The 26516-nt window shown below is 31.0% G+C and overlaps 2 protein-coding genes across 4 annotated transcripts; one reads left to right on the top strand and one right to left on the bottom strand.

The window, feature by feature from the left end:
- Positions 1-4381: 4381 nt before the first annotated feature.
- Positions 4382-5811, top strand: LOC106770090. The gene has a single exon (XM_014655916.2). It carries the CDS (start codon positions 4420-4422, stop codon positions 5782-5784), a length of 1365 nt encoding a protein of 454 aa, XP_014511402.2. The 5' UTR covers positions 4382-4419; the 3' UTR covers positions 5785-5811.
- Positions 5812-10844: 5033 nt separating this feature from the next.
- LOC106771972 (villin-3) lies at positions 10845-23898 on the bottom strand. Of its 3 annotated transcripts, XM_022784873.1 has the most exons (25): positions 23583-23897; positions 22815-22915; positions 21120-21236; positions 20621-20720; positions 20238-20306; positions 19682-19918; positions 19433-19610; positions 19204-19336; positions 17765-17924; positions 17530-17680; positions 17340-17440; positions 17099-17257; positions 16106-16174; positions 15964-16032; positions 15734-15871; positions 15503-15631; positions 14366-14513; positions 14250-14260; positions 13998-14138; positions 13786-13911; positions 13410-13472; positions 12966-13070; positions 12383-12644; positions 11515-11738; positions 10845-11308 (listed from the first exon to the last, which is right to left on the bottom strand). In XM_022784873.1, the coding sequence occupies exons 3-25, from the start codon at positions 21173-21175 to the stop codon at positions 11195-11197; spliced, it is 2943 nt and encodes a 980-aa protein (XP_022640594.1). In that variant the 5' UTR covers positions 21176-21236; positions 22815-22915; positions 23583-23897; the 3' UTR covers positions 10845-11194. The 3 variants fall into 3 exon arrangements, with proteins under 3 accessions (XP_022640594.1, XP_014513543.1, XP_014513542.1); XM_014658057.2 differs by lacking the exon at positions 22815-22915 and having other exon boundaries at positions 11515-11726; positions 23583-23898; XM_014658056.2 differs by lacking the exon at positions 22815-22915.
- Positions 23899-26516: the final 2618 nt, after the last annotated feature.

The raw sequence follows: 26516 nt of genomic DNA, 5'->3' as shown, positions 1-26516 counted from the left end.
CTTTAAATACCCTTAATACTTTGTGACGTTTGAAGATGACTTGAATGTTAAAATGTCTTTTGGAGGCACAACTCATGTTTACCTTACTAAGGACTAATACTAAGGAGGAAGACAAACACTTTGAAAAGTAAAGATTAAAGAAGTTTGTGGAGTTGAAGTCTTGAAGTCTTTGCAAGGTAACTCTTCCACTTTGTAAGGAAAAAAAATTATTGTAGTGACAAAATTCAAAGTCAATTATTTATTTTTATAAAAAAAATTATTTTAATTTTTAATTTTTTATATTCAATGTGTAACTTTAATGTGATAATACTCAAATTCTGACGGTGGTTTTGCTATATTGTTTTGATAGATATGAAATGAACGTTGGAAGTGTCTCCGTTAAGGATAGTGTCCCTCAAATGGGGTTTTAAAAGATGAATGGTTTATAAGAGTGTAAGGTTGGATAAATACGAGAAGTGGTCCTATACACTATTCTTCAACACATCACGTAGTGTTCAAGGACGGACCACACAGTGAACTTGTTAACTCTATCAATTATTTTATTTTATTCTACATTGCATTTTGGATCATTGCTATTTTTTCTCCAATTCTTAATAAAGAAAATGTTTTCATTAATATTTTCAATCCTAAACTTTTGAGGTAAATTTTGTTAGGCCCTTAAATTAAAAAAAAAATTCATCACCCAAATTTAATAAAATATAGTTTTAGTTTCTAAGCACTAAGTTTGGGAGATTAACAAGTGTTTTTAAATCTCGTTTTCACTTCTTAAATTTAGTGTATAAAGACTACAATAACAATTTCTTTTAATTTTAAAAGACTAAAATTATTATTTTACTTAACTTTAAAGAAATCCCTTTAATTTTTGTAATTCGTAATTAGTAAATTTGAGGGGTTAAAGTATTTTAAAAAATGAAATAGTTTGTCATATTAGTGTTAAGGAGTAAAAATATGATTCTTAGAGTTAGTAAAAGTTTCAAAATCATGTTTTTTTATTAATTTTTATTGATATTTAATAAAATAAAGAAACACTAATTCTTATATTGTAAAATATGTTAATATTTGGTTGTTGATAGTATATCAAAAATAATTTTGATGTATTATTTTAAAAAATAGTGTATCATATATATATATAAAAGGATCCTATAATTCTTCCTATTTTAAAAGAATGATATATACACAAAATATAATAATATTTAAATTATAACTAATATAATATTTGATTGTTTAACATTAAATAATAGAATATTTGATATATTTGAAAGGCTAGAAATTAAGCCACACAAATTTTTTTGTAACAATATTTCAACTATCAAACTATCCAAAAAATTTGTCATGCATGGTAAAAGTAAACACATTCACTTGCGTTATCATTTCCTCTTACAATTGACAAATCAGGGAGAAGTAAAATTAGTCCACTGTTGTCTGAGGGAAAGATTGTTAGGATATTATGACAACTCGAAACATGGTATCGAACTTATCATATCCAAAAACATTTGTTAGTCTGTTTTAAATTAAATAAAAAAAAAAAAACCTATTTTTTAAGAACATTTTTTTTAGCTATGATTTACACACGGTTTAACTTTCACTTTTCTCCCTGTAATGACTATTTAATGTCATTCATTTAATTGAAATAATAAGTTTAAAAGTTACATTATTATACACATCATTAAATATTACATTATCTATAAATATTAAAGACTAATTTTTGTAGAAAATAACTAGTCACAGTTTCATATATTAATTATAGCATACAAATTTTCATACTAATTATTAACTAATGGAGTAATGTCCTAATTTGTTTAAGGTGGTTATAAAAAAAAGACATAAGACCAATATATTTGTCTGGAATTGAAATTATAGATTTGAGATTTTGAAAGAAGAATATTAAAAAGGGATTTAGAAATTTCGAAAGAGAGATTTGCAACAGAAGACAAACACTGTGAAAGAAATTTGAAGATCAACAAAATATAAGACCAACCCAAAAAAATTCGCATTACCCATTTCTCGTTCCTAAGTTGTATGAAACTATCTTGTTCTCCATCTGACAACGTTTCCAACTTTTATAATTTAGCAATCCCATTTTTCTGAAACATATTCATTTTTTTTCTTTCTCATTCCATGAGAAAGTTGAACAAGAAATGAATACCAGAACACAACAAACACCACCATTTACTAAGTGAAACTTTCTTTAAATGAATCTAAAGTAACTTCTTCTTCCTTTTTTTCTATTACATTCTTCTTCTTTTCTATTTAAAAGAAAAAAGAAACCCTTCATTTTGAATGTTAAGGCAAACACTACAACAATGACATGTCATTTCTTAAACATTACATCACCATGGACCAATCACAGAATGACACTATGAACCAAAATTACTTCACAATCAATAATAATAATCATAAATATCACCATAAACCAATCACAGAATGACACGTAGATGATATTCAAATGTTATAAAAAAATGTTGACTAAATATCATTATCGTTTTAATAAATATGAATACTTTTAACCAACTTTTTATAAAGGTAAAGTAACTTTCTACTTTTTTATAACCTCTTCACCGTACTTCTAGTATAATATAATAAATGATAGGGTGGAGATGTACTCAAATTCTTAATATTATAACCCTAGACATACTTCTATAAATAGGACTAAAATAAATAATAGAATGGATGAAAACTATGTTGGAAGGAAATTTCAAAATCTACATAAACCTCCTTTATAACAAAAGGGGTGAATGTTGTTTAAATGAGTTATTTTTGCCATAAAATTGAGTTGAAGAAATTAAAGTGAATGAAGTGGTCGTTTTCTTGTTTTCAGAAGAAAAATTCCTTTGCTCTTTTCGCCTTTTTCTTATTCCTTCGCCTTTCCCACTTTTATATACAAATTCCTATGCTCTTCCTTCTTTTCAGAACAAACCCTATTTCTTAATATATTCCCATAACATCACCACTCTTCCTTTACTTTAAACATCGTTTCATAATTTTTTTTTTCTATTTTAATAACTTTTTATAAAAATTGTGGGAATTTAAATTTTATTAAGTATAAATTAAACAAAAAAGTTTACAAATTTATTGTTTAAATTTTTCGTCTCAAATTTTTATATTCAAGTTGAATATAAAACGGATTTATAATATTTAACTAGATATAAATCTTAATTCTACTAAATTTAAAATTTATTACTTAAAATAGAATTATAATTATAAGTTAAAATTTATTTTAAGAAAATTAATTGTTCGTCGATACATGTTCTTTTATCAAATTATATTTATATTATCGTTACAAATAAATAAACTAATTTGTAAACCAAATAATAATATAAAGAAATGTAAAACATGTTTTAAAAAAGGAGAAAAAAAAAGGTATTTCACAGCATTTGACAACTTCCACGTATGCACGTATGTATAATGGTTTGAATAAAAAACAACTTTTATATTTTTGAAGAAAAGAAAAGTAAGTAGTAATAAAAGATAGAGCGAAATAGTAGTAAAAGAAAATGACGTGTAAAAAAAAACACAATGTCACGGCAAATGAATTAATGGAAGAATTTACAGGTGTTGGTAATGGAATAAAAAGAATGTAAATGTTTTTTAACAATTTTTTTATAATATAATAACTTAATATTGACTTATTTTTTTAAAATTAAATTTGAACAGATAAATAAAATACAATTTATTGTAAAAAAAGTTAAAAAAATTGTTAATAAACCTATTATAGAAAGAAAAATAATACTTTTGATATATATAATCTTTTACATTAATTTCACTTTTATTTTCAAAAAAATTATAAAAATTTATTGTTTTAATACTATTTTATTCTTGTCAAACTTGTAAAATGAAAATGTTGTCACACCTCTACACATTAACACGAGACTTTCAATTGAGTTCTTATAAGTTAGGTTACTAAAAAAACAAATGCATTTGTTGATATGAGTAGCCAAATCAATTCCTTTAAACTATTTTTCAACTGTATAGTCTCTTTCCTATACAGTCCCCAGATCCCTCTCATATTCCGGTGTATGTTCGATTCGTCCATATGTCACTTCCACTAAAAACCTACCAAGAACATTACAAATGTCATGCTATTCTTATTTTTAATAAAAAAAACTGTTAAAAAAATTATTAATATATTAATATGCCCATGCGTGGAAAGTTAAATACAAAACAGTTTGTGGTTAACGAAAGAAAAAAAAATGTTAACGAAACATTTTAATAATTTTTTGAAAATACATGTTTAATAATTAATATGTTTTAAATATTTTTTAAACGTAAATTTTTTAATAAAATAATAACATATATCTTATTATAAAAAATTTATTAAAAAATGTTGTAAAAGTATTTGAAAGAAAACGTAGTACTGAGTGTGAGTAGAAAGTAGAAAGCCTCACACAGTTAGAGAATAATTGATTGAAAGCGAAATGGATGAAAACCAAAACCCTACAGAAACACCGACACCAACATCATCGGCAACATTCAGAGAGACAGACAGTCATGGGTTTCCTCCTGGTTTTCTTTCCAGAAGACACCATTGCTGCCAAAATCAAAAACAAAACCAAAACCAAAACCAACCTTCTCTGTTCTTCTTCTTCTTTCAAGAGAAGCAGCATTAACACCCTTCTCTCCAGAGCTCAATCCACACTCTCCATATGTCTACTTCTCCTCTTCACCATCCTCCTAGTCTTCACCCTCTCCACATTCCAACCCTCCACCCCTCACAAACCTCATTACACTCCCCACAACTCCTCAAACGATGCCGTTTCCCCCGCACTACAACGCTTGGGCACCCTCTACCGCCGAGGCACCCGCGCCATGAACCACCTCCTCCTCTGCCACGTCTCCCAAGACACCCCCATCCCCCATCTCCGCCTCTTCCTACGACTCCTCCACCGCTCCGGCCTCACCTCCAAATCCGACGTCGTTTTCATCCTCCCCTCTTCCTCACCCTCCTTCGCTTCCCTTCTTCACGACGAGAACAATTCCTTCCTCTCCCTCGTTACTCTCCATGCCCGCCTCAACTCCACCCGCCCCTCCGACTCCACCTTCGACGTCTCTCCCTTCCTCAATTCCCCCGGAAGAGGAGAGCCCCTCTGGGGGATTAAAATTCGAAGCTTTTCTAATAGCTCCCAGAGTAAGTTCACTCGGGCGAGTTACGGCTCGGTGCTGAGTTTCAACGCCGACGAACTCGACCCGGAGAATTCTCTCGCGGGTTTCCTCGACCGAGTTCCACTCAGCTTACGACGCTGGGCGTGTTACCCCATGCTGCTCGGGCGAGTCAGGAGGAATTTCAAGCATGTCATGCTCGTGGACGTTAGCAGCGTGTTGATTTTCAACGACCCACTCGGGCGATTCAGGAATCGGAGTCCGGACTCGGTTTTCGTTTTCCCCAAACGCGGTAGGAACTCGGAGCGAACTCAGTCTCATCGCCATGTCAACTCCGCGGTGATGATGGGGGGTGCCCGCGGGATCCGGCGCATTTCCCAGGCGACTCTGGTGGAAATTGTGCGAGCCTCGGTGCAGCTCAAGAGGAAAAATTCGGTTTCAGACTCGGCCATTCTGAGTCAACTCGCTAGCAACGAGTTCGTGTTGAAGAACGTTGATTTGATCGTGGGGAGCGAGCCGTTACCGGAACCGAGTTCGTTCGCATTGGGCGCGACGTCGTTTTGGGATCATTTGATAATTCAACGGGGTGTGAGTAACTCTGAGCTAAATTCCATTGTTAATAACCAAATTTGTTCTTCTGTGATTGATTCTTTTGTTTATAGTGATTGTCAACAATCGAAAAACTAGAAAAATAAAACAAAATAGAAAAAAAAAGTTAAAAATTCTTCCATTTATTGTACTTGCTTTCAGAAAAGTACAGTAGTTTTACAAAATAATTTTGCCACCATCTCTCCTCTGTTATTATAACAGTTTTATTTGTGTGTAGCAGTGTTGAATTTGACCTTACAATAATTAACCTTGTAACTTCACTCATGTCAATGTCACATCTTGTTTTTAAATTTTTTTATCAGTTTACTAATTAATTAAAATATAAAGATAAAAAAAATAGTTAAGTATATAACATTGAGAATGGAATCAAAATAGGAAAGTACTAAAACTGGAAATTACTAAGTTTATTTTCATGAAATCTTTAAGTACTTTCTGGAACATAATTATTAATAGGGTTAGGAGGAGGAAAAAGTTGTTAAAAGCAGTTATTTTATTTATGAGAAATGTGAATGGGGGCGTGGGAGGCGTGTGAGAGGTGCTCCTTTTGGAGGTTAAAGTCCAAAAGAAAGAGAAAAAAATGGAGTGAATGTAAAGCGCATGTGCTATTACACTGCTCATTAATCATTAACATTTATGGTTTAGTTTTGAAATTTTGGAATTCCAGCTTTACCAAGCACAGAAGCCGCCCAAACGCGCTTTTAGCCGCATTCTCCTCCCAAACTGCATCGTCTGCCTTTTCTGCCCAAACAAGGCCCATTGCTTCGAGCTCTGTAAAAACGATATTTTTAGAGATATATATAATTTTTTTCATACTATTTTTTTATTACTTAAATTTTTATAATCATTTTAAATGTAAAAATATATGACAACATTTTTTTTTATAATTTTATTAATTTATTTGAATTTATATTTAAAAAAATATTTAAAACAGATCATTCAGAAGTTGTTATATATGTGTTGTCAAAAAATTATTAAAAAAATATTTACTTTTTTCTTTATTACTTTTAAGTTTAATGTAATGAGAAAACGTGACCGATTAAGGAGGCGAGTTGTTGTTTCGTACACGAACGTAACATGTGTCGTTTGTTTTTCTTTTAAGATTGAATGAAAGAAAAAAAGAGGTTTAAGTTGAATTTTTTTTCGACAAGGACTTTAAGATTTGCATGTGAGTTTCCATTGTTTGATTCGGAAGAAACCATGGAACTCTATTATCGTCTTAACTTCAACTGATGTGGAATCATAATCATGCATCCTCTTATGCAACTGTTTTTTTCTGGCTTACGTCCTTTTTCAACTACAAAGGACCACACCAGAGCCATCAGCATTAAACTTTGTAGTATTTGGGACGCTAATATTAAGAAATAAAATATTTTTTTTATATTTTTCGATTATAATTCTTTTTAGTATATGTATGAATTGATACCGTCATATCATTTATTGAGGTATTAAAACCACATATTACAAATATATAATACAAGTTATTGTGTTGCCGATGCTTAACACAAAAGTTTTATAACAAAGAAAAAGATTAGAGTCTAATACATGTTAAAGTTTTGACTAGGAATAAAATCAAACATAAAAAGTAAAAAAGGTTAAAGGAACTAAAATAATAAAAATAATAATAATAATAATAATAATAATAATAATAATAATAATAAAGTCAGTAGAAAAAGTTAAAGAAGTTCTTTTGGTGAAACCTTAAATATGTTTTTAAAACTGTAACCTTTCTTTCTGCCGTCTTCTTTCCTATCAGTCGCCACCGTTCGCCATCATGCCGGGGCTTTTCTTCACCGCTGACAAACACGCCGGAATGTTGTATGAACAATGTTTGCTTCCTCTCGCTTTCGCAGAAGACTTGGGCAGAGATACTCTCCTCATTCTTACCTAATTTCTGATTTGGAGAAATTTCGAGAGAAAGAGACTTTAGTTTCTTGTTTCTAGGCCACCAGATTTGGGGCTCTTTCTCTTTAATATTGGGCCGACGCACTTCTTTATATAGCATCTAAAAACATGAGTAAAGGAAAACTTAAACCTAATCACTTATAATTGAACAAATCAGAATTGAGAGTAAAGGTAAAATGTATATTGGCATTAGATTCAATTTGAAGCTTTAAAACATACTGTCTCAAGAAGACATCTTGGAAAATTAAGTCCTTTTTGGGATCCTAAGGTATTTGAATCAAATATTTATAATGTGCACAGTTTCTTCAAGTTCCAAATTAATTCCAATTGTCTAAAAATACACTTTTCCTTATACTTTCTAGCAAATTATCTCAAATCAAAACATAAAACGAAATCTAATATATTAGTAAACTCAGAAATGAATACCAAAAAATTAAAATCAATACAAGAAAGAAACAAAATCAATAACATGCATACAATCACACATGCACACATTCACACATGCATACATGCACACATAAACATATGCATACATGCATACATGAATACATACACATTCATGCATGAACAATGTATACATTCGTAATCATACATGCACACCAAAACTAGGAACAAAATAAGCTATTAAACCTTACAAAATACATTTAATTTGTATAAATTAAAAAAGTTCGGTAAAAAATTCTTAAACAATTTTAGTTTAGGATGTTTGTCGTGTACTTCTAACTTTTTTGGAAAATTCAATTCTTAACTTTAATATATATATATATATATAAACTTTTTCTCCTGCATCTTTTAAGACTATACCCTTTGACAGATTTGATTTTAAAATCTGTGGATTTCAAAATCTCATTTATAATCTTTTTAAAAGTTTTATTTTTTGATTTAAAATTTAATAATAATTTAATTTAATTTAAAATTTTAGTATATATTTTTATCTTGATAATTATTAAAATATAATTTTTATTATTATATTAGTTATATTAAAAAATAAAACTAATTTAAATTAAAGTAGTAATAATAAAAAAAGAAAAAAATAATAATATAAAGTCTGATTTAATATATTTAAATATATTAAATTATAAATTAAATTAAATAATTATTAAAATTTAAATAAATAAAAATTAAAAAAAAATTGGTTAATCGAATATCCAAATATGTTAACATATAAGTTAATTTAGATTGATAAACCATTTTTTTGTCAGATTTTGTTTTTTATTTAAAATATAATAATTATTTAAATTAATTTAATATTTTAATATAATTTAGTATATTTAAATATAATTCAATATTTTTTTACTTTGATTATTAATACTTTTATTTTAATTATTTTAATTTTAACTTTTTTAATAAAAGTATTCTAAAAATATAAATCATATTTTAAAAATGGTTAAAATATAAAAATACTATAAATAATATTAAAATTTTAAATTAAATTAAATAATTATTAAACTTTAAATAAAAAAATTTTAAAAATAACTTTATGGGACATTGATATCCGATAAACAAAATTTTTAACCTCGGATTTGGATATCTGAAAGTTTTTCAAAATTTACTTTTCTATTTAAAATTTAATAATTGATGATTTAATTTAATATTTTAATATAATTTAATATATTAAAATATATTAATATCATTACCACTTTTATTTTAATTATTTTAATTTTAAATTTTTATGTAACTATTATTATATTATGAATTATTTTTTAAATTCTCATTAAAATATTAAAGTATATTAAATAATGTTAGAATTTTAATTAAATTAAATAATTATGATTTTAAATAAAAAAATTAGAAAAAAAATTGTTTATCGGATGCGTTAACATGTTATCGGATGGATATCCACGAAATTCTTTTAAAATTTTGTTTTTTATTTAAATTTTAATAATTATTTAATTTATTATTTTAACATAGTTTATTATATTTAAACATATTAAACTAAATTTTATATAATTTTTTCTATTTTTATTTTCATTATTATTACTTTTATTTTAATTATTTCTTTTGATAAATATATTTTAATAATTATTAAGATAAAAAATTATATTAAATAATATTAAAATTTTAAATTATATTATTATTAATCTTTAAATATAAAAATAAAATTTAAAAGATAATGAATGGATTCGGAAATCACAATTTTTAAAATCATGTTAAAAGAGTGTAGTTTAAAGTGATACTTTAATAAGAATAAGAAAAAAATAAAAAAAAATGTTTTTTAAGATTAAAAAATGAATTTTTTAAAAAGTTAAAGGTGCATATTAAATCACCCTAAACTGGAATCTTTAATCAGATTCTTTTTAATTTTCTAACAATTAAATGCACTTTTAATTAAAAAAAATTAACATTTTTCTAAAATTTGGGAATCAGGTGAATGGGTTGGAGATGGAGTGTGAAACATCCTAATCTCTATAAAACTCTAAAGCCCACACTATATCATGAATCACAAAATATTCGTATTAAATTGTTTATACAATCAGAAAGCAAAATAATATTGGAAAAACACAATCACACACTGCCAAAAGGAATAATGTAATTTGTTTGATTTTTATGAATAATTAAGCCAAACCATAATAAGATATATTACTTTCTTCTAAAATTTAGTTAATCAATTTTGAAAATTTTAAACCAGTTTCGTCACCATATATTTAGTATTCGCAGAAAAATAAAGACTGTCAGGATCGAGTGTCATGTTAGTCTGGCATTGAGGATTCTCCTATGAATAAGTAGTTATATAATATTCAACAGCTTAGTATATAATCCAATCAATATTAAAACCAAATGCTAATCCTAGATACTTGTCGAATGTTTAATTTGTTCAGTAATGAACTGTTCTAATTTAACGAAGGTAATTTAAGTAAATTTTAATATATCTCCCTTAGAGTAGTTCTAGTAACATTTAAAAGAACGCCATTTTATATAAACTTCAAAATCAATTACTCATATTTAAACAAGTTTTCTAAAGTAATATATTTCAAACTTATATTATACCATACAATTTTATTTATAAATTAAACAACCCTAGTAAATAAATTCCATTTTAGCAAAACGAATATACAATGTTATCCAAAATTCAAAAGCTCCAGCAATTAAATGATAATAATAAAGATAACAGTATTTAGATAGAACAAATTAACTAAAAATAACAAACTTTTTTATGTTTGATTATGTTGTGTTATAAGTGTAAAAGCTAAAGAAAAAAAGAAAAAAAAAAAACAATACATATACACCCGCCTTTCTAACCAATAAGAAATTATAAAGCAAATAGCACAAGATATATAAAATACATACAAACTTGAGAAAATAAAAGAATTGGAGCTCACCACTGTCTAGTGTCTTCATTGCTACAATATGCAAACATTGCAAGAGGCAGCAGCGGCAATCTAAAAGGAGAAAACTAAAAATCACTCTCCATGCAGCTTCACATTCAAACTTGGACACTAACCACAGCTACGTCCATCATATAGGCCGAAAGCAAAACACTATCATATGAACCCAAACTATGGTATATACCCATTAAAACCCTATCCAACGGATAAGAGCATTTTAAGATGACTGAGGAAAGCTATAGTAACAAAAGATTGCAAGTCTAGAACAATTCGAATTTCTTTTTCAGCATGTCTTGCTTCCATCTTGGCAACTTATAAAATGCGTCTTTTTCCATTCCAAATATAGTGTTGAAGTCCTCCTCCGATAGATAGGCCTGACCAGTAAAAATTAACAAAGAAAAATGTTACTTCAATCTACGCATAAAATTAACAGAATAATATATCTTCGCCAAAGTGGAATGCAATTAAAGATGCCCTTTCGGGAGTTTTGATATTTTATATCACTACAAATTTCAGGTGGGGAGCTTATATTTCAAACTAATTTTAATCTAATATAAAAAATCAATACAAAGCGACTAACCTCCCTCCGTTTAAGATCAATTCCAGCCACATCAATACCAGATCTAGTCTTTAATTGTTCATAAGTAAACGTCCTTTGACTACCATTCGACTCCTCCACGTTTTCTTGTTTTGGTTCCATATCCTCATTGCTAGCAGTTTCAGGGGCAAGTTCCTCTGTTGTTTCCTTGGCCTCTGCAACTTCTTCAACTTCAGAGGATTCACTTTTAGCTTCTGCAGCAAGAACTTTAACAAATATTGTTCAAGTCAATTTGTTTTTTAATCTAAAGCAGGCATTTAATTGTTTGGTTCCAAATACGGGAAAGAAAAACTTCAAAATTTATTAAATTGGAATGTGCTGTTTCTACTCAGAAGTCTGAAAAAAGTCTAAGGTATTTCAAGAACGTAGTACAATGGGTATGTATGACAAACTTTTCAATACATACTTTTAGTAGAAGAAAATTAGATCATGTATAACTCAATTTTAACTTAAAGAGAAATTTAGTTCATTTTTACTTATTATTTTTCCCCCTAAAAGTGCTTGCAGAAAAATTTTACTTATTATTTCCCCCCCTAAAAGTGCTTGCAGAAAATTTTTACTTATTATTTTCCTCCCTAAAAGTGCTTGCAGAAAAGTTCATCCAAATATGTCTACTGTACAACAACGTTTCCACTACTTGTAGTTTACTTGCACGTGGTAAAGACAATTGCAGAATATACTAATATGATTAAATCATCAAACAAGAACATTAGAATTGAACAAAAGGATTTGAATTAATTATTCAAAAGAAAAAAACACAAAAAATCATAGCAGGGTGTTGCAATGTTCAACTTGGCAAACCCATTGAATTCAACATCACAATTAGATAAAAAAAAAATACTTTTCTTACCCGTGGGGCTATTTTCTGTGAGAGGACTACTGCTAGCCACAGGAGAACCATCGGGTGATATTTTCTTCTTTTCAGCAGTAAGAACTGATGAAAGAGCAGCCACTGCTGCTGCTCTTTGTGATCCTTGACCTTTTCCAGATGCCTTAGGAGGAGTTACAGGTTTTGTACCAGATGATGAATTAAATGCAGAGTTCAAAGCAGCTAAAGCTTCTGCCCTTTGTCTTGGTCCTCCTTGGCTTAACCCATTCAATCTATCTTGTGTCTGAAAGAACACACAAGATTAATTAGTTCGCTGACGATAATTGACCAGAAACCAGATTACCAAAACAACAGAAACCGCAAAGAGCACAGGTGATCCCCACTCGGGGTGATTTTTATTGAAGTAAATCCACTCATTAATTTATTCTCACTTATCCATTCAGAGCAAAAGGAATTCTAAAACTTCACCTGTTTAACATCCATTAACAAAATAAAGAGAACGCTATTTGATATTCTCTACTTGTTATACTGAATTATCATATAATATACTTTTGGTTTAAAGATCATTGACTATAAACTCGATCATCTATAGAAGTAACCATACCATACTGGATGCTTTCTCAGATGATGAACTAAATGCATTGTTCAAAGCAGCCAATGCTTCAGCTCTTTGTCTTGGTCCCCCCAGACTTGATCCATTTGACTTATCCTATCACCAGAATCAGCAAAGTCTCATTAGACAGTAGAGGAACATACAGCATATTAATTAATGCCAACATCAAAATCAGGCATGATATTTATTGCACTGGAAATATTGCATCTGCACAAGCCTATACAACCCATTACTTGGAGAAAGAAATAATTATTTATACAAAAGAAGCCTGGGCTGGGTTACATATCAGTAGTTGGATCTTTGAAAGTAAAAACATTGCTTATTATTCAAGTTCGTTTTAAGTTGGTTTCGATAAATATGACACAATAGTCTCTAAATTGGATTAATTTGCATGTTTCAAATTATACCACACAAAAATGAGAAGTTGAGCCATACCTCGACAGCATGGCCAATCCCAAAGAGTAACGCCACCTTTTTCTGAAATGAGTTCCCCTGAACCTGCACGGTAAATTTATTTGGTAAGTCTCTCAACCACCACGCACATAGACAGCACTAACTAAACTTCTTCATACATGGGAGCTGCACTATGTTATATTCAGAACTTTGAGAACCCTATCAACAATAAAATAATTTCACGGAATATCACTAACTTGCTAGTCAACCAATAAAACTGTCCTCTTCTCAACCAACAAAGACATACAAAATGAAGCTAAATTAAACGATGATTTGTATAAGAAAATGATTAATTTTTCAAAGAAAATACATGACACCTCAAACTGGAAAAGGGTTAATTTTATGTTTAAGTACATACCACAGCTTTTGCATGATCCCAAGAAAAGTATGTTGTGAAAAAGCAAGGTTCATTCCCCTCTGTTACTTTATATACTGGTACTTGTGGAGATAGTCCCTCCAGAGATGCAGCCATATCTATGTATTTCTGAAGGAAATGGTCGAGTATGCATCAACAACTTCAAGCAGAAGAAAATATACAAAATAAAAGCCATATGCCATTCAGCATGTTACCTGACCAATTTCAAAAGCATTTTGCTTTTCTTTTGGGTCCACAGAATTACCGACCCAAATAAACACTTCTGCATGTGTGTCAAGTACAAGGATATCCTCTGGTAGCAGGTCATCTTGAGAGAAGTTGTAAACCTCCTCTACCTGCAGGGTAGAATAACTAATTAGAATACATTCAGACTCTCCTGTGTCTTACTGTATACAAATTTCATATAAATATGGAAAAATTAATGAAGTTGCAGTAACAAAGCTCACCTTGAACTTTCCTGGTGGACCCACAATGGAAAAAGAGAAATGGTCAGTGTATCAGTCAATAATATGCAACTGCATAATAATATTATATAACAAGTAACATGACAAAAAAAGGTTACCTTTATAAAATGATATGGTGAACAAATGTGGATCTCTGACAACTTCGTTAACAACTTTCTTGCTGGTGTAAGCTTGTTTTCCTCCAAGTGCAGACCAGAAAGCTGAGCTTTCTGTTCCTTCTTTAGCATGCTTTAGAGTAACTCCAGGCTGATTACCGACAGTTTTCTCGTAAGAAAATAATGTATATAGCAAACCTACTATTTACTCTATCGTCATGTTAAGCAAACAACTTTGTTTGGATGGAGGCAAGAAATAATAGAAAAGCGTGTCAGCTTACCCTGCCTATATTCAAATTCAAAATAGGTACCAAAGGAGCCAACAGGCCATTCTGACTTCCGGACTAAACTTTTTTTCTCCCCCATACATTTATAGGATTTTCTTAGTCTTTCTAATATGTTTACTTGTTTTTTCATTTTAATTTCTACAAATATGCCATTTTTAACTTTGGTCCTTTACAAATATATCATTTACTGTCTTTAATCCTTAAATATGTTATTCTTTTGGTATGGTCCTTGATGACATCATATGCTGATGTGGCACTTTTGGTGATTTTGCTTATATGGGATGTTATGACATCATCAACGTTAATTTTGACATCTAGAATTACGGGAGGTAGTACCTAAAAAAATTTGCCGAGGCTGAAGTAAAATAAAAGAAAATACAAAAACAAAAAGACCACAATTTATCAAGGACGGGAAAGATATACTTAGGGCTAGACTTACACCCAACGTCATTTTTATCCTTTAAAAGATTTTATTGTACAGCTACTTTAAAAAAGAAAAAGAAAACAAGCACGTATCCAGCCTCAATTCTATGTCACGCGGCCATAATTTTGATATATCAATCAAAATAGTGATCTGAACTTCAAAATGAAGCTCTCTCAACTCATGATTCATCCCTAGGGGCATATTGTGTGTGTCCACACCACTCTATATAAAGGAATGAGCATAGGGACTGAGTCTTCCGGTTCCAACATGTTCAACTAAAGTTAATGAGGAAAGACGGATCTTTAGAATTACCATAGAGTCAAACGAGTTTAAATTGTACAAAATTGAGAATTGATTAAGCTGTAAAATTTGGTGGAAGTGCTTCAATAATTTAAATTAAGAACAAAAACCTAGATCCCAAGACCTTACCCTTAAAAATTCGGCAACCTTTGCTGCTAGCTGTTGCTGCTCAAAAGAACACTGATTCCCATGCCAGATAAAAACTGTAGAGCCAGACTGCAGGACAAAACTCTCAGCAGAATTCAACGATGCTGGCACCTGTATAAGAATGATATAATTACGAAGGACTAGGAAAAAATACATGTCCTATAAATATACATGATGAAGAGGAAAAAAGAAAATATTTTCATGGGTACATACCGCATCAACTTGCAAAGATTTATTGTTATGAATAGAAGTTCCACAGATTCGAATAAGTGCAATACACTCTGCTGTATATGTCTCATCTGATGCACCTTTGTCTGCTAATAATTTCTTGTACCCGGAGCTCAATCCTCCCTAAAATACGTGTATGTCATAAAATAATAAGTTTTTTTTTTTGAGATATACTATATACTACTTAAAGCAACATATAGTTCTGGTCATGATACCTTAAGTACCACCATTGGTTGGAAAATAGCAACAAATTGTGGTGGCTCTTTGCCTTCAAATATGCGACCCTGAAAGAAACTAATGTGAATTATACACGTTTTCCAAGCAACATCCTCAAATTGACACTAGTATTTACAATACCTGTACAGGTCTACCCTTTAATGAGGTATACATTGTGTTGGCCAACCGAGTAGCAGTTGTTTGGTCCTCCTGAATAGTAAATTTAACCGAAGGTCAAAGCATTCAAATTGAATTAAGTAGGGATAAATAATTATGAAACAAACAATAGGTACTGAAAAGCAATAAATATTTTAATTGTAGATAATGATTTATGACAAGTTATATCTTCAAGACGAAATGAGTCTCAAGTAGTTGACTAATAAGTGATTACTCATTAACCACTTTTTGAACGATGCTAATCAGTAAAGTGGTCAGTTACCCAGTGTTCGAGCACTATTCCTTTACTAAAGAACGAGAATTAAATATTAATTACCATATTTTTAATGGGTAGCAAAAACAACATTTCCGTAAAAGATCCTACTACTAATTATAGCAACTTTCATAAGTTTCTACTTTTTTGCTTTAATTTAATTCCTGGGAGAAAAGTAGTTTAACCCAATAAACATTCACCAGTCCCCCTATTTTCATTGCAATTTTATTTCCAAGAGTCAAGATACCAGACATATACATATATCACACACACACACACACACACATATATCTATGTATGTATCTATGTAAAGGTGTGTGTGTGTGAGCCTGGCATGCACTACTACATGCATGTATGTATATGTCAAGATATGTAGTTGGATATAATTTATCCAGGTATAGATTGTTTGATATGAAATGACATTACAGATATAGATCATGGTAACTAACAGAGTATAGTTTGATCACATGTATCCAAAGATATCTTGCCAAGACACCAGTAAATAAAGCTAAGGCTTTAATATTCACAATGACAATCACAGCCATAAGTTTTCAACCAAGTTAAATAACAAAAACATATTTGCCAATACATCCAAATTCTAGTTCAGTCCTAAGAGTGTTTGGCACTGAAATAGTATCAAATTGAAAATTACAATCCTCACAATCATAATGAATCCAGACCTCAAACTGAAGGACATAAATTACCTTGATGCTGTCTTTACCAAACCAACAGCACAAGAATAAGTCTTCTTTCCTCTCACCGGTATGGTATGTGTACAGTACAATATAACAATCTCCAGTATAAAATTTACCAATCTCCTCCTTTGGCAATGCAGTCTTGGCATCTCCATTAATTCGCCATACCTAAAAATTGAAAAAATATTACATGTTCAGAGGTGTAATTAATAAAGCCAAGGAAAGTTTATAAAGGAAATTATAACCTCACCTCTATCTTCCCACCTCCTTCAAGCAAAGGTGGAATTTCCTCATTTACAGGGGTACTTTTGGCCATTCCTTTGACACCCATACCTTGTTGCTTAAGCAGTGCTAACAGTGCATCAAATAGCACACTTGTCAGTGTGGCTATCTACACCAAATGGCAATTAAAAATACATGAGGGAAGAAATGATATTCACCTGCAACTTTCCCTCTTCCTTCCTCTGCATTGGTATTAGCAGATCCAGATGGCCAAGAATCAAAGTTGGACTTAAATGAATGTGTTTCGTAACCTTGAATAATCCTGGTTATCCTTGTAGATTTTGGCCTATGTTGGCTTGCAACAAACTCCTGCAGATATTCATAAATTAATGATCCACTTTTAACTGACAAAGGGATGGATTATGTAAGAAACAGATTCTAGAATGGCATTACCTCAATGGCTTGGCAGGCTGCTTTTCGTTCTTCTACTTGAGTTACCCGACCAACCCAGACAAATATCTCAGCACCACAGTCCAATAGATAGCATTTGTTGTTTTCCAACAATGATTTAGACAGTTCACCTTCCACGGGGGTAACCTCACCATTAGCAATACTGGAAGGAGAATGCATATGGAGTTATTCCTCATTTTAGTTATCAGAATGAAGCATTGTCCACGACCATAATGCTAATCAACACATGATGATGTCAACTTTTCTTCCAGGTCAAAAAACTAAAACTAATGCACACATATACAGCAAATGAAGCATACACTTCAAACGAATTTATATTGAAAAAATTACTATCTCTTACTGCTCAATACCCAACCAAATAAATATCCCAATCTACTCAATGTAGCACTCGGGCTCTCCGTAATACTAAATCCTATCATTACACCATTCCTAAAAGCCAACCTATCACTGGATCACTCTACAGTACTTCATTATGTCACACTTCATTCAACTTCCTTATGAGTGAGAACCCTTCAAAATTTCCTTTTGAAACCCTAACAACCAGCTCTAATATTGATTAATGAGCACAGTAAAGGACTTAAATACTCTAATACTACTTAAAGTGCGATCTAGACCCCCATAATACCCAAGACACTTTCATTAAATATTTTAACTAATATGATGATTATATTGAGGTGAGCACTAACACTTAAATACTCTACTTAGTTTCTCATACTACTTAATGTGAGATTTATACCCCCTATAATACCCATTTCCCCGTCATTGAAAATTTTAATGAGTATGATGATAGTGTTATTTAACAGGGAGAAAATTTCCGTCCGCATTAAAATTTAATAAGTAGCAGCAAAAAGGCATATTCATTCATCAGGGTAGAATTAGAAAAATTAAAAAACACCATCGATTTCAAACAAATCTCATTTGACACAAAAATACACAGAAATTGGGCATAAAACCCATGCATTGACCAAAAAATGGAATTGGGCTCAATGTCAATAAATATATCTACAAGAAGATCCTTTTGGCATCATCTCTAAAACTTTTATCTGATTTTCTAATCCCCTTCTTAATAGGAGTGTCTTCCCCCATATCCATTCAGCGTTAGGTTTCTGTCAGTATTCTCCTAACATACATGAAAACAAGAGCATATGGTATCTTAATACATTTTTTTACAAAAAATAAGGTAGCATAGAAATTAATTAAAAATAACTTCTCTAATTGTCTTTGATCTTACTTGCACATCGGATGATTTACTGATTTAAAAAATAAAATATAGTAGCTGAAAATTCATTTGTTTTGATTGTATTATTTTGTCTTCGTTAAAAAAATGACCAAATACAATCTCTAGTTGTATAACCTTCTCAAAACAGATGCATGTAGTGGAGGAAGGACATTAGGGCTTGAGGAGCATAAAACCAACATACCTATAAAGCTGAGCAGGAACTGACTCTGGAATAACATCATCCTCACTGATTACCTTCTTCCCAATGGGAGCAAAACCACCAAAGAGGACCCAAAACTCACCTGAGTCCGACTCTGTGTCTAACTTACCATCATCTGAAAAGCGGAGTAGTTTTTATTAAGTAAAAAACTAAATGAAGTGCATCTGATGAACAGAAGTACTGAATTATGTAATAGGAAAATTTCCCTTACCAACAATTGCAACATCACATTTCCCTTTATGATATTTTTCTTTAAGGAATTGTATAACTTCCAAAGATTTGGCTCTTTCCTGAATATTGGAATTTGCACCATTGAACTGGAATATCTTATTCTCAGTGTCGACTATGAATACATCATCATGATTTAATGAAGACCTTGCAAAAGGGATCTATCAAAAAGCAAAATGTTTAACTGCATGTTCTCCAAATTAATGAATTTGACGAAAATAGAACACTATACCTGTCTCAATCTAACAACTCTTTTCCCTTTGCATACATATAAACGTGTTTCAAACTCCTCTTCTTCAGGTTTTGTAAACCCAGATGCCACACCACCCGCTAATGGTATTATACATGGTTTAAAGTATGACAAAAACTTGTCAGATTCATGTCCTTGGATTTCCCTGTGCTGCACTGCACGCCCTCCAAGAGCAGCATCTAGTTCAACAGTTTTAATGGCTGCAGTTCCAGCCTCATCCTAGAAGTAAAATCAGTGTCAATCAAGACTATTATTCTGTCAAAAAGATATTTATTGTTTTATGTATTTCCAAACAGATGTAAACCATGTTCAAAATAACTCAAACCTCTAATACATTAAAAGCAAGACAGTAAAAACACCTTGGAATAGTTAAATTTCAAAAAGAAAAAACTTGAAATAGTTAAATTTTAAAAAAGCACAACTCTACAAGCTTCAACATTTTACCAACTTCTTCGTTTAAGGAGGGAGAACAAGTAATTTAAGATAAATTTCGCATGATTCAGGATGGAGAGGGAGGAGGGTGAAAGTCCAAACTTACTTGACTTGTATCTTTTCCAATCCAGAAATGCAAATCATAAAAATAAGTGCCACCTTTGCCTTGAGTTGTCTGCATAGGCACATAGAGCAATTGCTCAAAATATAAATGAAAGAAAAAAGATAACAACCTATATTTCACACTTAATGAAGTTATGTGATTGTGCTGTTTTCCTTATACATCATGTATATTGTATCTAAACTAACCCTGTGGATTATCATCTACTTTAATCTTCAGAGAATGAAGTGAGTAATTTACAGCATTGCACAAAGGGTTAAAAAAGATCAACTATCTCCAAAATTTCCAGCCTTATCAAAAAACTGCCACACCACATACACTTGCAAACATATCAATGTGTCCAAGGTAATATCGGATATAGTACACACCTGCAAGATGATATAAGAATCTCCCATGTAGAATTTCCCATGATCAGATTTGGGCAAAGGAACTGGCTGAAAATTCTCAATCCTCCATATTTCAGTTCCTCTACAGAATGTCAAGTTTCAAACTCTCAAAGCATATGGTATATTTCAATATGTAAAAAATAACATGAATGCAAGACATAAAATTATTCATGTCAAAACCCAACAGTATTCAGAGTAAAAAGTTCATGACATCTCTATAACCTTCTGATCTAAAGTCTAATGTTATCCATGATTCTTATTGATAAAAGTTAATTTCAACAAATAGACCAAATGATAGTGAATCAGTTGTGTTAATAGCTGAATGGTTCAATTATTCTTTCTTATATTTTACTCCTCAACTTTGCATAAGTAACAATGAAATTTAATATATATATATATATATATATATATATATATATATATATATATTTATATATATTCCTTATTTTTTTATAAATAAAACCCTTTACTAAAAGGATACACTCTTTGACCAACTCCCTGAAATGCAGGGTCCAAAACTTTTGCTGAGCTAGACATGGCTCAAGTTCCTTCTAAAGTATCCTCTCTCTGCAATGTGTGCAAATGTGAAGGTAATCCACTGCATGAAGAAAACGATGTTAACAAAAAACAAAAGAACAAGAAAACCATTCGTCACTATGCACATAAAGCAGTTGCATATTCCCTTAAAAGACACTATTGTGCATGCGAGTGCATGATTAAAGCTTATGAGTATCAAATGACATGTAGAGAACATCACGCATCAAAAGCCCTTACTTTCTTAAACATAAAATAGTTTTCTGTATCTGTCAACTATCAACCATAGCAAGGGCTGAAAGATTTTCCAGTTTGTCCTGGGAGAATAAATCATAGAAAGATTTCTTCCCAAATTCCAAACATCCATTAAATGCGCCATCTTTCATATTCTCCAATACCCATAGGCACAATGGAAGTTTCATGTCAGGCATTGACAAACATAAATTTAGGCTAGAGATTGGAACCTAAGGAGGAATTAGATGGATATCGGTTCAATAGGTGGAAGCACACACAAATCCATCCTGCTTCTAAAAGGAGAAAAAGGAACATATGTTGAGATCAACAACAGATCTACATTCAGGTTCAAACCAAACTTTGGGATTTTAAAACTAAGTAGTCCAACCAACTGAACTACAGCCATATATTCAAACAAAAGTAAGCAGAGAGATGCTTGAATTAAATATATATAGAACAGAACATAAATTTGAAGACATTGAGACCCAAAAGAACTCAAATCTGGTTTATTATTATGTCAGAAAAGAAATGTTATTGATAATAGAGGAAAAAAAAGTACGCTTCACATAAAAAGTAGTAGAAAGTAATTTCAGAAGTTGTCTAACTAAAACTGCTCTACAAAGAAATATTTCAAATATTCTAAAGAAATAACTTGTCCTTGTTATATGCATACATACTTACAAACACATAAACACACACAGAAACATAAGCTAACCAAACTTAGATAGATTCTATTTGGATTGGAGTCAACCTAGTATTTTAGTGGACAAAAAACTGAAATTCACTGTGCACGAGTGATATAACAGAAAAAAGCATAATAATAACATGTAAGGCAAAAAGGATAACTCTAAAATGTAAACAATTTTCTAGCACTGGGAATGGATTACTCGGGCCACACAGATTTTTAACTACTTTTCAGCGAAGATCACAGTTTGCAATTACAGTGACCTAAATATGTCATAATTTAAAAATTTTCAGGCTATCACAAGTGCAAAGTACCTTCCATAACAAGGTTTGGCCAATCATTCTATTCAGTGACATCATATGTCTTGTCAATATTCTCAAGTAATGTTTGAGATGGAAAAAAAAAAAGTCATCTTTATCTTAGAAAAATCTCATTCGTAATTGATTTAAGCATCCATGATTAGGCAGTTACAATCAACATATTTCATCAGCTTCAGCATTTCTCCACCATCACAAATCACAATTCGACAAATAATATCATCAATTACCAATAAAGGAACCGTATTGTTTTCCCTTATTTTTATCTTCTTTATGCAACTTCTTCTCGTAAACAAATTAGCATTTGCAAATTAAAATTTATACGCAAAAGAACAGTGTTCCATAATTGCACTATTTTCACTGCAGATTACTTCTTTGACCAATGAAGCAACAAGGTCATCGTTACCAGAACAACCATCTATGACATTCGTGTCCCAGGCTTCCAAGTTCTCCGATTAGGCTGATAATGTAAACCAAGGGCAATAATACCACCTTAGAGCGCTATCACTGCAAACCGCAAAGATTTCTAAGAATAATTTCTCTTCTATAGCTTGCTCCACAATAAAACCTCTCTCAAATAAAACCAAATCAACAGTAGCCAACTCGGGAAAGCATTCCATTTTTTTACCAAAACCAGAGAACCTATGTAAGATTACACTCACAGTTATGTAATTGTAAAAACCGTGGAATTTTTAGCACTGAGTTAATAGGTCTTAACGGATCAAACACCAATTCAAAAAGAAAAAATCGAAGGATTTTTAAACTTAGAAACTCCAATTACGTTAGACTTGAATACTAAGATCCACCAGCCCCGGTCATCCAATATTCACCTCATTTTTTTTCATTTCTCCTCTCAAATTAAAAGCAAACAGAAAAAGAAAAAGAAAAAAAATAAAATAAAACAAGAGAATCGCCTAAAAGAGAAAGTACAATAACGACGAAAATTCAAATACCGATCCAAAACCAAAAGAAAAAGCAGAACACGACGAAGAGAAATACACACAGATCACCGCAGACGAAACTCGATAAAATTAGAAAACAAAGTGTGCAAAAACAAGGATTGAGATAACACAACAACGGCGACGAAGAAATAGTAAAATCAGCGTTCACAGGTGGTGTAAGAGAAGATGGAAATTTTGAATTGAGCGACGCGAAATTCAAGTAACGTATATACCTGAGATCTCAACGGCGATGATGAGGAGGAGAGAGACAGAGTAATATAGTTGGAAAAGAAGGTGAATTATTGCTGCTTCTGAGCACGGTCTTTCTCTTTCTAACTTTTGAGGCTTTTGAGATTTGCAATTCAGAGAGAAAGAGAAGGAGTTGCAGGGAAAGAAGAAAAGAAAAAAGTGCGTCGTGTGTGGATGAATTATGACAACGATGATGATGGAAAAAGGGCGGTGAGATGAACAGAATAGGAAGGAAAGAAAAAAATAAAATAAATAAATAAAACAATAAGAGAGAGAGAGAAAACGAAAGAGAAAGAGAAGGAGAAGGGTTATTGTTATCTTTTGTTGTTATTTGTTAAGACAAAAATTAAGGCCATGGTACGTTTACAGTGCCACCGTCCATGTTTCTTGCCTTTTTCTCTTTGCTTTTCTGTAAGAAATTAGTTAATTATTTTTTGTGTGTTTTCTATCATTTCCGTTACTACCAAGATTTGCTCATTCTATTGCGCCTCAATTTGTTGTAATGGATAAATCAAAACGTGCACTCTAAATTTAGTGCTGGGAAGATAAATAAAGGAAAAATAATGAAACAACAGAAACTAATTGATGCAGGGAAGATGAAATTGATTACAAAATATATTAATTTTGATGTGTGTTTTTTTTTTTCTTGCATCAGAATTGATTATTTCTAATCAATTTGAATAAATAATAAAGGATTTAATTTAGTGAAGCACATATGATTAAGTTAAATAAATAAAATAGAGGAAATTGAATGCAATTTCATGGTTTTTGCAGTGAGAAGTTACATCAAAAGTTTAGTATGTTTGTGACTTATAAATAAAGCATATCCAATTCGCTAATAGACATGGGAGTGAAAGGCAAAATGGTCCAACCTTATGCGATTGGGACTCTTGTGTATAATGTTTACCTTTTTTTTCTTTAATATATAGTAGATTGTTAATTGGTATATCTTTCTTTAGGGTGGAACGTTTACTTAAAATGATTTTTTTGTTCTTATTGTTTTTTTTCTAATTGTAAATCATTCGTTTTAACACTATTTATAGTTTTTTTCATAGATTTTTTTTTTATTAAAGTCAATTTAATTACAACTAAATTTTATTTAAACTTTTATTACTGACTTATTTATATTAATTAAATAGTTAGTTGATTCTAATCGTGATCCTTATTTATATTTAGATGATCGGATTATGTTATTTCGATCAACACTTTCCATTTAGTAATAGAGTATATAGGCACTTTAAGCCTTAAGCTTGAGTGAAGACCACAAGTGAAAAGATCTATATATGCTCTGTCTACATTTGAAAATATGATTGTGAGTCTTGTTACATCTGATAAGCTTGCCCTTGAAAATATTACTATTGGAGATGGTCATGTGAGTTGCCTCGTGAATCGTGTCAATGTCTCATGCCGTGATATCAACACAAAATGCAAAATGTTGTGTGTGCTTTGTCACCGAATGGTGTAAGATTTGACGATCGCGAGGATGCCACATGTCCCTTAGGTTTTCTATAAACAGGGACTAGATAGTCTTATCATTTTCATCGTTTTTGCTCACGCACTCATTTCTACACTACTCAATAAGTATGTGAATTGCCTTATGGACCGTGTCAATGTCTTGTGTATCTTGATGCAAACGGTGACACAGGAGACGAAACATTGTATGCTCTTTGTCATCAAATGATGCAAGGATTTGACAATTGTGAGACGCCACACATCCCTTAGGGTGTGTTTACTTGGGGGTAATTGAGGGAGAGCGATTGAGGAAGAGTGATTGAGTGGATTTGAGGGGATTTGAGGGTGATTTTTTTTGTGTTTATTTGAGTGGATTTGAAGGTAATTGAGAGTAGATTTGGGAGTGAAGTTTGTGAGAATTAGTGTAGGATTTGATTTATGTGACAGTTAAAAAAAATTGTTTAATTGTTAAAAAATGAAGATTACCAAAATGGCTCTAGGTATTAAAGATATTTGAAAAATAATTAATAAAATTGTAATTAAAAATAGAAAATTAAAATTTAATTAATTCTTCATTATATTACATTTGCAAGTACCCACATGGGTAACCGAATACTCCTAGGCTGTAACCGGATACAGCTCCTGCGTGAATCATTCGAAGATCTGGAACCGCGTACTCCAGCTATGTAACCGAATACGCGGTTGCCAAATTTCGTGAAGAACCACCGTTCATCGTCTTCTTCACCTTCAAACACATAGATTCCACTTCACACATTCTTCTTCATGCCATCAACTCCTTCTTCAGAATGAAGGTGCTGCGAATTATTTAAAATAAAGAAAGGTATTTTAGACAAAGCTTCATTCATCCTTCCAAATCTTCGCACATCTGCGAGTAAATGAACAGTATACATATCTCGCAATCACCTTCAAATCATCGCTCGCAATTCAGCGAAAATAAACACGTTTTTTTTAATCAATCGCTCGCTAGCCGTGAATAGGAAATCACCTCGAAGTGAACACAGATTTTCTATAAATAACAACTAATTAGTCTTATCATTTTCACAATAATATCTTATTAAAAAAAAAATTAGAGTAAGAGACCAATTAATTATTTTAAATAAACCGTTATACGTATAATGATATGAAATGAATCAACTTAAATTTATTAAAACCTTATATTAGATTAACTAAACTTGACTAAAAAACATTTAATTTAATTTAAACTATAATTTTTTAATTTAATCTCATTCGCTTTTTCAGGTTTTTCCAACTTAGGCATGTATCACTTTGTTAGCTTTGTCATAAGAGCGTTTTATTGTTCGGACATTAATAAAATTAAATGGCTTTAATATGCTTATATTATGTTCAAATCCTTTAATATACTTTCTTATTCTTTTCTCTAAATAGATATTCTATCTTGTTTATTTTTGTAATATAAAAATTGTATCAGGTTAATTCTGACCTTG

The sequence above is a fragment of the Vigna radiata genome, chromosome 8 (assembly GCF_000741045.1).
Source record: "Vigna radiata var. radiata cultivar VC1973A chromosome 8, Vradiata_ver6, whole genome shotgun sequence".
In the NCBI taxonomy this organism is placed as follows: Eukaryota; Viridiplantae; Streptophyta; class Magnoliopsida; order Fabales; family Fabaceae; genus Vigna; species Vigna radiata.
This window is presented reverse-complemented; position numbering and strand designations above follow the sequence as displayed.